Source organism: Diabrotica virgifera, chromosome 4 (assembly GCF_917563875.1).
Source record: "Diabrotica virgifera virgifera chromosome 4, PGI_DIABVI_V3a".
Classification (NCBI taxonomy): Eukaryota; Metazoa; Arthropoda; class Insecta; order Coleoptera; family Chrysomelidae; genus Diabrotica; species Diabrotica virgifera.
Window position 1 is genome coordinate 29,421,851 of NC_065446.1, and position 12,516 is coordinate 29,434,366.

At 33.2% G+C, this 12,516-nt stretch overlaps 1 protein-coding gene across 1 annotated transcript in view; it reads right to left on the reverse strand.

Annotated features, from left to right (window-relative positions):
• The window catches only part of LOC114349361 (leucine-rich repeat protein SHOC-2-like), a 160,562-nt gene that overhangs the window by 45,466 nt on the left and 102,580 nt on the right, over positions 1 to 12,516 (reverse strand). The window contains exon 2 of the mRNA XM_028299710.2: positions 5,127 to 5,295. Within this exon, the coding sequence (XP_028155511.1) occupies positions 5,127 to 5,295 (169 nt within the window). The remainder of the gene's footprint in view (positions 1 to 5,126; positions 5,296 to 12,516) is intronic.

A 12,516-nucleotide genomic window follows, 5' to 3' on the forward strand; every position in this document is an offset into this window, starting at 1 on the left:
TGCGGTACCATTAGTTAAACACAGTGTTTTTAAAACTTTTTGCCTCTTTGTATTTTTTCGAGAAGGCACTTTTTATCAAGATATTACTTCTTTTTTAATATGGTTCAAAATATACCTAAAAATGTAAATCATAAATAAATTTTCATATTATTACCAAGTCTCCATAATCGTACTTAGCCATATACCAATATGTGGTGGATTTGGCAAATATTCAAAATATCTCGATAAAAACTGACTTTTGGAAAAAGTACTAAGGGGCAAAAAAGTTTTTAAAATATTGTGTTTAGCTAATGGTACTACAATAATAATTAAATTGGAACGTACACAAACGTTTGGGGGGTATAAAGGAACAAAACCCCCATAAAATTTTTATGGGGTGTCCAAATTTCACTATAATTTTTTTTTAAGATACTACTACCATGAGAATGCCACATGTCTATTTTAAATAAAAGATCTCTAATAGTTTTCGATATATTGGAAAAAATCGATTTTTATTTTGTAACTTCAAAGGGCTGTAACTTTTTTATGTGCACATTTGTACTAAGGTAAATTAGGTTCAATCGAACTATTTTGGGTCCCAGAATATGTGATTAAATTTATGACCTGTATTTTTGTTACACCCTGTATAATTACACAGAATGCGTTCGAACAGACAACGGAAACACCAATTACATAAACATAGGACGAGGAGTGCGTCAAGGGTGCATTCTGTCCCCTCTATTATTTAATGTCTATGTAGTCCATTGAAATGTTACATACAAAAATATTTCTTAGAGGAGTCAATTTTATTTTTTTAATGTGTAGGGGGGTTCAGTAGAAGCTTAAGTTTAAGTTTTTGGGGTTGAGGCACCTGTCCCCCGGCCGCCATCTTGGAAAAAGTGGTGCAAAGGGCTTTCGCGCTGTATCTCGTAAATTAGCTACCCTACAGAAAATTTAATTTCACATAAAATGAATCAAATTAAATTTTCTATAATTTTATATCTATTACTTTTTATCGTAAAGTGACCAACAAAAAAGTTATAAACAAAAATAAGAGAAATTTTGTAAGAAATTTCTTTTGGAGGTTATAACTTTTTTTACGTTCATTTCACAATAAAATAACATCATAGCGATTTTGTAGAGGATTTTTCAATAAACAATTTTCACTATAAAGTTGTTTAATTTTATTTATTATCTAGGTTTTACAGCGCTCCAAACTTGACCAGATTCTCGAATTCTCGTAGAAAAATAATGCTTTTCTATCTATATATTAGACGAGCGGCATTAACCGTTATGCCAACCACGAAAATCAAATTTAAGGTGAATGATCAATTTTGGTCTATTTTTATGTTTTAGAGGTCGCTGAATCCGAATATGAAGTTTATTTTTATCTAGAGTTGGTGGAACATGTTAAAAAAATTAATTTATACAAAAATGCCAAAAATCAATTTTGATGATTTTTCAAATTTACCTCGCTGTATCTTTGGTCGCTGTAAATATTTCCTTTTAAAAATTTTACTGTGTCATCTTTCAAGTACGTAGATAACAATAAAATTTGTCCAACATGTTTAAACACATTAAAAAAGGAGTTGTTAATTTATTAACATTTTGTCATCATATTTCGTTAGTTTCATGTTTACTTAAAAAAGTTGAGTGACAAACTTTTTAGTTTATAATTTTAACCAACACAACAATAAAATATAGTTCATGAAGAAGTTTTTTGGAAAATTTTAAGTCAAAATATACAGGGTGTCCCGAAAAGATAGGTCATAAATTATACCACAGATTCTAGGGTGAAAAATAGGTTGATTGAACCTCACTTCCCTATATACAATAGTGCACACAAAAAAAGTTACACCCCTTTGAAGTTACAAAATAAAAATCGATTTTTTTTTCATATATCGAACACTCTTAAAGATTCTTTATTAAAAATGGACATAAGGCATCTTTGTGCCAGCTTCATCTTAAAAAAAATTACAGTGAAATTTGTGCACCCCATAAAAATTGTATGGGGTTTTGTTCCCTTAAACCTCCCAAACTTTTGTGTACGTTCCAATTAAATTATTATTGTGGCACCTTTAGTTAAACACAATGTTTTTAAAACTTTTTTGCCTCTCAGTACTTTTTCGATAAGCCAGCGTTTATTGAGATATTTTGAGTATTTGTCGAATCCACCACATATTTGTGTATGGTTAAGTACGATTATGGAGACCTGTTAATAATCTGAAAATTTATTTATAATTTACATTTTTAGGTATATTTTGAAAAAGAAGCCACATCTCGATAAAAGGTGATTTATCAAAAAAATACTAAGAGGCAAAAAAGTTTTAAAAACACTGTGTTTAACTAATGGTACCACAATAATAGTTTCATTGGAACGTACACAAACATTTGGGGGGTTTAAAGGAACAAAACCCCCATACAATTTTTATGTAAATATATTAAAAAAGAAGCCGCATCTCGATAAAAACTCACTTATAGAAAAAATACTAAGAGGCAAAAAAGTTTTAAAAACATTGTGTTTAACTAATGGTGCCACAATAATGAATTAATTTGAACGTACACAAAAGTTTGGAGGGGGTTTAAGGGAACAAAACCCCCATAAAATTTTTATGAGGTGGACAAATTTCACTTTAATTTTATTTTAAGATGTTCCTGCCATAACAATGGTACATGTCTATTTTCAAGAAAAAATCTCTAATAGTTTTCGATATATTGAAAAAAATCGATTTTTATTTTGTAACTTCAAAGGGCTGTAACTTTTTTTGTGAGCACATTTGTACTAAGGTAAGTTAGGTTAAATCGAACTGTTTTTGACCCCAGAATGTGTGGTATAATTTATGACCAATCTTTTCGGGACACCCTGTATAATAGGAAATAAGTTATGTAAATAACTTCATATAAAAGCGGCACACCCCAAAAAAACGCTTATATCTCGAGATCCTGACCACGGTGTGGTGAATAGCTAATTTTTATCATACTTTATAATTTTGATATCAAAAATCGTTTTTTGCTCTGTTTAAGAATTTTGCATTTTGCGGTTGCGTCATTCTTTTTCTGAAGCGGCGAATTTGTCCTCAAACAACTTCTTGGGCCTTTTCTATATATGCTTAGAGTTATAAGTTCTAAAGTGGGAAGAAAGGTCAAAAACAGATTAATAATAGCATAGGAATGTTAAAATCATAATAAATTGTATGAATAAAAATTATATATAGATAGAAAAGTAAGCCTAACTTTTGTTTTTATTGTATCCCTATGAGCATTCGAGAATCTGGTCAAGTTTGGAGCGCTGTAAAACCTTTATAAATAAATAGAATTAAACAACTTTATAGTGGAAATTGTTCGCTGAAAAACCCCCTACAAAATTGCTATAATGTTATTTTATTTTAAAATGAACTGAAAAAAAGTAACATCCAAAAGGAAACTTGTTAAAAAAATTTACATATTTTTGGTTATATCTTTTTTGTTGGTCACTTGACGATAAAAAGTAATAGAAACAAAATTGTGTAAAATTTAATTTGCTACATTTTATGTTTAATTAGATTTTCCGTAGGGTTGGTAGTTTACGAAATATAGCGCGAAACCCCTTTGCACCCCATTTCCAAGATGGCGACCGGGGGACAAGGATGGCGACCCCAAAAACTTGAACTTAAGCTTCTACTGATCCCCCCTACACATTAAAGAAATAAAATTGACTCCTCTAAGAAATGCAAGGTACGGCCTAAAAAAATGTAACATTTTAATGGACTAATGAGCATATCATCCAGAGCTTCTCTTGAAGACCGCCATGAAGTTGGGTATTCATGGTATTTCACAAGAACCTCCTTCCACTTGTTGTAGATCTGTCGATCTGTTAATTCCGACGTTGAAGTATTTCTTCAGAGGTAGACTGCCAGCTATTCTCCATCTTTTTGGTTGTCTCCCCGGTGGACGCTTGCCAGCTGGTTTTCCTTCTAGCGCAATTCTTGGTAGTTTGTGTTCCTCCATTCGTTTTACATGATTGAACCATTCTCTTCGTCTTTGTCTACCCCATCTTACTACATATTGCACGCTACATTGTTTCCTGATAATGTTGTTTCGCATTCTATCCCTTCTTGTCTTCCCTGCAATTGCTCTTAGTGTCTTCATTTCGGCTGTTCGTAGCATGCTTTTGATTTTATTGGTGTCTTCTCTTTATTCAACGCCATAGGTCATAACAGGAATCCCCATGAACAAATTACACCCAACATACAAATAAATGGTATCACCCTTCAGAGTTACCAAAGCTTCATATAAGTACCTGGGCAGAGAGCTAAATAGTCAGCTAGACCCTCAAAAGAAATTAGCAGACTCATTGAAATAGCAAGGTCTGGCTTCATGGACATGTATAAAATGCTGTGTAACCCCAAGCTTTCAGTCACAATAAGATTCAGAACACTAAAGTGTTATGTGTGGTCTCTATTACTATATAGCTGTGAGACCTGGACATTAAAACAGTATGACGCCAATAAACTGAATTCATTCCAAATGTGGATGTACCGCCTAAGAATAAGCTGGACCAGCAGAACTACGAATGAAGAAGTACTGGAAATAATGAACACACGTCCTCATCTGGTCAATACAGTCAAAATTAGAAAGACGTCATATCTAGGACACATAATAAGCCATAGGGAATTTGAGCAGCTCCAGGTAATATTAGAAGGCAAAATCGAAAGTAAAAGGGGTATAGGAAGAAAGAAAAAATCCTGGCTCCGAAACATCAGAGATTGGACCCACTCAACAGGGACTAACTTAATTCGTCAAGCTCAGAACAGAGAAAAATTTGCCATATTGATCGCCAACCTCAAGGGGGAGGAATATAATTAAAGCTTCTATAGAGATATTGGCAATTACTGGAGAGAGTGGTGAGCCCATTGGGGCACCATTTATTTGTCTGTAGATTTGATTTTGGAACGTGAAATAAATGTTGAACATGCAATGCTGGATACTGTACAAGAACAAGTAGTGTACTAACTGGAATATTCAAAATAAAATAAAATATTCTATGTTATGTTATTTATTTATAATATATACTTATTTTTTAATAGAAACTGTTAATTTTCTTTTTTTTTTAATTGTAATCAATTGTATTCGAATAAATTAGTACATATATTCAAAAAACCACTTACAACAAAGCTACTTTCATACAACGCCTTAATTTTTGTTCTTCCTAAATCTAAGGTTTTGACATTTGGCATTTCTTTCCATAACTTTTCAGGTACTTCTTCTAAATCGTTATCTGCTAAACTTAAATAATTGACTCGTGTTAAGCTTTGGAACGTTTCTGCATTCAGGTACCTGAAACAAATAAAACATATCAGGTTCACGAACGTAATAAAGATTTGAAATAGATATATAGCTAAAAGATTCGACAAAATACTAGAACACAGACAGCATGTATTTGTCCAGTTCTAATAGATACATAGAAACGAAAGATACCAAATTCTGCAAACCTTAAATGAAGGAAAGATCGAAGGAAGAAGTGGAGTGGGCAGGAAAAAAATGGCATGGCTCCATTATGTCAAACAATGGACAGGGCTAAGAAACGTAGGAGAGTTAATACACACTGCAAAGGATGGACAAAAATGGTCAGACGTAATCGCGAACTTCCATTAGTGGATTGCATAAGAAGAAGAAGGATAGATACATACTCGGTACTCTTTGTAACTTCTTTGAAATTAAAAAAAAGTGTTTTTTCAGAAAATATTTTTATTTTATTCGATATGTATAGGCTCCTTTTGGCTCAACAAAAGCGACTTTTCAATTTTTTTATACCATCTGAATAATACGATTCTGGAAGCTGTGCAGAATAGGTGTTTTGTCAATTATCTCTTCTTTCGACTTGAAATTATTATTTACTAGCCATCTCTTCAGATTTGGAAACACATCAGAACCTAAGTGGGCAAAATCGATACCAAAGGTCCGACGGATTGTGATTGATAAGGTCCAAACACTGCTGAGAGGTGGTTACACGATCACGTTTTTGGTCAGTGGTCCGCAATGGTGGCGCCCATCGGCTGGATAATTTTTTATTATTCAGTTCAAAGAGCGCATTGGTCATAAAGTATGACTAATGCGCTCTTTACTCATTCTTCGAGCCTCTTCCAATTCACGCATCGTTGCTTTACGATTAGCTAGAATCATTTCATAAACTTTCTTCACATTTTCCGGTGTAACTGCATCGGAGAAGCATGTGGTTCCAGCCATTAGGTACAATTCAGATCCAAAATTTGGCAGTGTAGTCTAAAGGAGCATTAGTCTCATGATATTTATTCACCTTTGCTGTTTTCCCTCGCCGTTTTATTTTTTAAATATCTTTAAAGAAAGACCGAAAATCAATGTTATACATATGCATCCTTTTCACAAACACGTCAACTTTATGCAGATATCAGGTATGCACCGACTTTATAACTCACTTCAGTATCAGTTCAACGATCCTACAATAATTTCGATTTTGTGTAATCAGGAACATCTTAAAAGGATAAAACAAAAGCATAGAATCGTATTGGGACCGTGCAAGTTCGGAAAAGCGACACCTGGTTTCATAGCTCAGCAACATTTTTCGCACTTTTAATTATATTGGCCAATTATATTAGTCCTTGCTACTTGCTTCCATACAGTCATGATGTGAACTTGTCAGATAGAGCTCATTGGTACCTCGGGCGAAAAACATTGGATATCTTAATCATCCATGTTATAATTCACATCTTAGTCATATGTTCCGATGACGGATCAATTGTAAAGGGTTTTTACCCTGTTATTTTTACTTTGGTGGCTTGCATGTAGATTCTAAGATTGCACTGATGATGATCGGTCAACCGATTGAAAACTAGTTCTGTCTTTGATGTAGCCCTGTATAGGGATTTTAACAAATATACCTTTTATAAAGGATTTTATATATTAGTCCTGGTTGCTGGATAATTGTCAAGGCGGGTCTAGGACGTTTCATCGCCGCCAGTTCATCGCCGCCGTTTCGATGCCGCCAGTTCATCGCCGGCCGTTTCGATGCCGCCGGTTCATCGCCAGTCAGTTAATTGCTAACTGATATATTTCCGAATTTTCGACCAATTTGCGACAGTTACATTTATTATTTATTTTTAGTAATAATTAGGAATTCTAGGAAATGCGAGATATGACCATTCCCGTTGCCATACTTAATCTTTTAATAGACTTTTAAACTTTTATAATATAAAATATAATTTAACACTACAAATTTAATACTGGTTAGTATCAAATTTAGGGAAAGTAGAAATAGAACAGTAAATTAATATGATAAAATTTTTTATCTATTTATTTATTTGTCATAAGTTTTGAACTGAATTTAGCGTCGTGTCGTGTCATCTCCCATAATACAAGATCAACTGACTAACTGGCGATGAAACGGCCGGCGATGAAACAGCCGGCGATGAAATGGACTGGCGATGAACCGGCGGAATCGAAACGGCGGCGAATTCCCATTCCGGTCAAGGCCATAGCCCAAAATAATTATAAGAAGAAAAAGTAAGATTTAAGTTATGTTATTAAAACGTAAACAATTGTATGTAGTAAATAAAATTAATTATTAAATTGCAGTAGTGCAAGCAAAATGCAATTATTTAAATTTACTTTTATTATAATAATTGCTTATCATATCAGTATTGTGGACATAGACTTATATATTATCATAGACAGTGTCAATCAGAGCGAAGTGACGACACCATATTTTTTATTTGGATTAGTGCTGTTTCACTCTTACGCATAGTAAAGCTGCGACAGTTGTCCTTCCCTTCCGTGCATATACTCACATTTAATGTCATCTTAATTTGTCGATATAATGTGCTAGAAAGAGATACCGCAAACCAGTCCATGAGATCTTGTCGTCAGGAAGCGCGGAGAGTAGGCTCACTCTATGTTAATATATACCCCTATGATTGTGGAGTATGATACTTTTACTTCTGAATGATAATTTTTCTTCTTCAATGACAGTAGGTATGAAATATACGTCAATTTGACAGTTTCAATTGACAGTATGGTTTATTTAGGAAAGTTGCCAGATTTCTCCGCTATTTGCGCACGATCGTTTCTCGTATCCCCTCCAAGTACTTGCACACCGCGAATAAACGTCTCGAAAATTTTTTTGATTTAAACTATGTAAGTATAAAATTTCAACATAATAATCAAAAGTTTTATAGATTGCTAAATTATTATCTACCTAATCAAGTTATTAAAAGGTCCTCCGTTGTTAAATTGACAGTATCCTAAACGGTGGTAGAGTGCGTCTATTACATTTCTTTATGTTTCTCTGGAAATAAATATATGGATTCATCGATAATTCTTTGCCTTAGCTCTGCAACATTTGCTGATTTAGTTTAATAAATTCTACTTTTCAAGTATCCCTAATAAAAATAATCTTCAGGTTGTTAATTTGTTAGGATTAAATCTACCAAACTACCGTTCGGGAAATATGTGATCTCCAGGAACTGAATAGCTCCAAACATTTACACCAAAATGAGCTGAAGTCCGGTCTTGCTGAAACCATATTTGATTCAAATTGTCAACATTTCTCATCACTAAAACAGTAATTCGCGCTTTTTCATTAAAAAGCAGCTTTTTCTTAGAGCTTTTAAAATCACATAAAACGACTGTCAGATTTAGTTATTAACAAAATTTATTTTACAACACTTTTCAATAGTCAAGTCAAGTCAATAAATGTTAAGCTATTGTTATTTTTATGAATTAATGTCAAAATCACGGCATACTATATTTACGAAATTAGTTTAAAACTATTTGACACTGAGAAGTTTTATTTATTTAAAACATTCTAGTGGAGTCACTGAAGGTTTTCACCTCCGATTTCGTTGAACCTTTATCGATTTTCATGAAAATTGGTGAGTAGTTAGAAGATACTTCAAGGAACAAAGGTGACATTATGCCAACTTGCGCTTTTACCCTGGGGGTGGATGCCACCCCTTCTCGGGGGTGAATTTTTTTTAATAAAAAAAAGTACCAGAAATCGATAGAGGGGCAACTTCTAAGCAAAATTTGTTATATAAAGTTATTAACATAAATCAATACTTTTTGAGTTATTAAATATCAAAAATTTTATTTTTTCTTATAAAAAATGCATGTTTTAAAGCTGTTTTTCACGTATTACTCAAAAACTATAAGCTTTTGTAAAAAAACTGTTATTACCAAAATTAAAGATAATAAAAAATTTAATACACTCCCCACTTAAAGAACTAAACTAATGTTATTTCAAAGTGAGTTATGGGTAATTGAATGTATATTTTTTTCGACGAGTACTCAAATCTAAGTATTCAAGCTTACATAACGGGAAAACGATGCATTTTATAGAATATACTTGTCAAGCACTTGTCAAAGTACTTCGGAGTACCTATCAAATGAGCTCCAGTAGAAGTTAATAGTATCAAAATTAAGCAAGTTATGATGAAAATAAGAGAACCCTTTCGATTTTTTTAGGAAAAAGTGAAAAATTAAACATACGCCATTTCCACAAAAATTAAAATTTGTAGTAATCCTTACAAGAATTTCTTTAGATTAACATAGTTAATGATTTCAACAATTTTCACCGGTTTAGAATGCATATTTTTGAAAACAAGATACAATTTAAAAAAATCAGAATTTTTAAAATTATCGTACTTTTAATTTTCTTTTGATAATAACTCCAAAAATACTCACTATACGTAAAAAATGATATATAACTAAATTTTAGTATTTTTTATTACAAATACTTTATTCATTTTACTATTTCCGTAGAGTAAAAAATAACCGAGATAGAAACGTTAAAAATTTCAATTTTGCTGCGAGAACCATGTAACCGGGGCCATTTAACCTTTTATTGTTAAAAAAGTGAGAGGTTTAAAAGACTAATTTTGACATTTTCTAATAGCTCTTAGAGTCAACTTTTAACTAGTTTTTAGCTGATATCTTAAAAATTAACGGAGTTATTTACAAAAAACAATAATATTTTTTGGAAAAAATTTTAAAAGATACATTTTGAAACATTTTTGGTGCATAAATTTTAATGTTATCAACTTGTTCGAGGGCTTATTTGATAGATATTTGTATGAGCTTTGACAGTTATTTATTAAGTTTATGTTATAAAACGCATCATTTTGTCGGTATTTAAGCTTGAATACTTAGATTTGGGTACTCGACGAAAGAAATATACATTCAATTACCTTTAACTTACTTCTAGTTAACACAGAAAGGTTTTCCTAGTAAGGAGTTTATTTGATTTTTTATTAGCCTCAATTTTGATAATAATAACTTTTTTGTAGAAACTTATAGTTTTTGAGTGATTTATGAAAAATCGGTTAAAAACATGCATTTTTCTCACAAAAAATTAAAATCTTTGATCTTTAATAACTCAAAAAGTTTTGATTTATTTTAATAAGTTTATATAACAAATTTTGCTTATAATTTGTCCCTCTATCGAATTGTGGGGTTATTTTTAATAAAATAATTTTCACCCCCGAGGAGGGGTGGCATCCACCCCCAGTGTAAAAGCGCAAGTTGGCACCATATCACCTTTGTTCCTTGAGATATCCTCTAACCACTCACCAATTTTCATGCAAATCGATGGAGGTTCAACGAAATCGGAGGTAATAGCTCATATCCACCTTCAGTGACTGCACTATTCGTGACTAGATAACTCTTGGTTGAACTCGTATTGAAGTAAGAATTCCAATAATAATGCAATAAAATAAACAGAGTTTTGTATTTAAAAACCAAAGAGACTAATGATATCAGAAAAATGGTAGATCTGGCAACATTCTGCTTCTTCTTGTAGTGCCTATCGTTTCGATGTTGGCGACCATCATGGCAATCTGTACTTTGCACACTGCTGCTCTAAAAAGATTTGTGGTTGTTGTGTTGAACCCCCTACGTAGATTTTTCAGCCAGGGGATCCTTCGCCTTCCTGGTCCCCGCTTTCTTTCTACTTGTCCTTGCAAGATTAGTTGCAGCAATCCATATATTTCACTGTTCCTCATGATGTGACCGATTTTGGCAGTTTTTATTGTGATAAACACCTCTTTTTTTGTATTCTCAGCAAAACACCCTGATTAGTAATGTGGTTGGTATAAGATATCTTCAGGATGCGACGATAAAGCCACATTTCAAAAGCCTCAATTTTCTTGCGGGTGTCATCTGTGAGAGTCCACGACTCAACTCCGTACAACAGTATAGGAAAGATATAACATCGTCGTAACCTGATTTTTATGGGTATCGACAAATAATGAAATTTGAATAACTTTGCCATTTTTTGAAATGCAGATCTTGCTTTCCCTATTCTACGTTTGAGGCGCTCAGAGCAACAGTTGCTTAACCCCAAAAACGGTGTTTTCGAGATATATGCAATCTTTTAATTTGTATTTACATTATGCTTATGGGATGGCGCTACAAATTATGTAGCGCCATTTAGCCAAATATAGAGGTAGGTTGTGTAGATCCATGTTACGTGCCTCAGCAGCAGTGACCTTGGGATCCATGTGCTCCGGGGGTTGGTTCTGACGACGTAGGTATTCATGTTCAGCGATCTTAAAATCCCTCGAGTAGTCTGTTTAAATCAGTTTAGAGCTGAAAACTCTAGACTCTAGAGACTCCAGATGACGTGACTTAGCAGTAACCCTAGACACCACGTGCTCCTGGATTTGGTTCTGATGACGTATTCGTGTTCAGCGACCCAATAACCCAGAATAACAAAAGTTGCCCCTTAATATACATATTTTAACATGTTTCTATCTACTCTATCTAATCAGCCCTAAACATCCATCCTTGGATATAGGCCTCCTCTTCCTTCTTCCATGCCTCTCTATCTTGGGCAATTTGCATCCATTTTGACCCAGTGTGTTTCTTCAGGTCATCTGACCATCGCATCTGTGGCCTTCCCCTTTTTCGTTTGTGGTTCCATGGTCTCCAATGTATAATCATCTTACTCCATCTTTCATCCTTCTGCCGTAGGGTGTGTCCGGCGAACTTCCATTTAGAAGCTTTGCTTCTTGGGTAGAGACGTCTTTCACTTTTGTTTTGTTACGGATCCATTCGTTTCTTTTCTTGTCTGATAATTTAATGTTCAGCATTTGTCTTTCCATGGCTCTTTCTGTCTTTGCTATTTTTTCCATATTCTCTTTTGTAAACGTCAATGTCTGAGAGCCATATATTAAAACAGGGAGTATACATTGATTAAAGACTTTTGTTTTTAGGTATTGCGGGTATTTTCTGTTCTTTAGAATATAAGACAGTTTTCCGAATGATGCCCAGGCCAATCTTATTCTTCTCTTTATTTCTTCGGTTTGATTTTCTTTATTTAATCTAGTGATTTGTCCTAGATATATATATACTCTTTTACTTGTTCTATTCTTGTTTGTGCCACTGTAATTACTAGTTCTTCTTGTTGATTGGTCATGGTTTTTGTTTTACTGTAATTAATCTTCAGTCCTATCTTTGTCGATTCTCTATCTAGTTCTTCCATCATTCTTTGTAATTCTTCACTTCTTTCTGCTATTAATACAATGT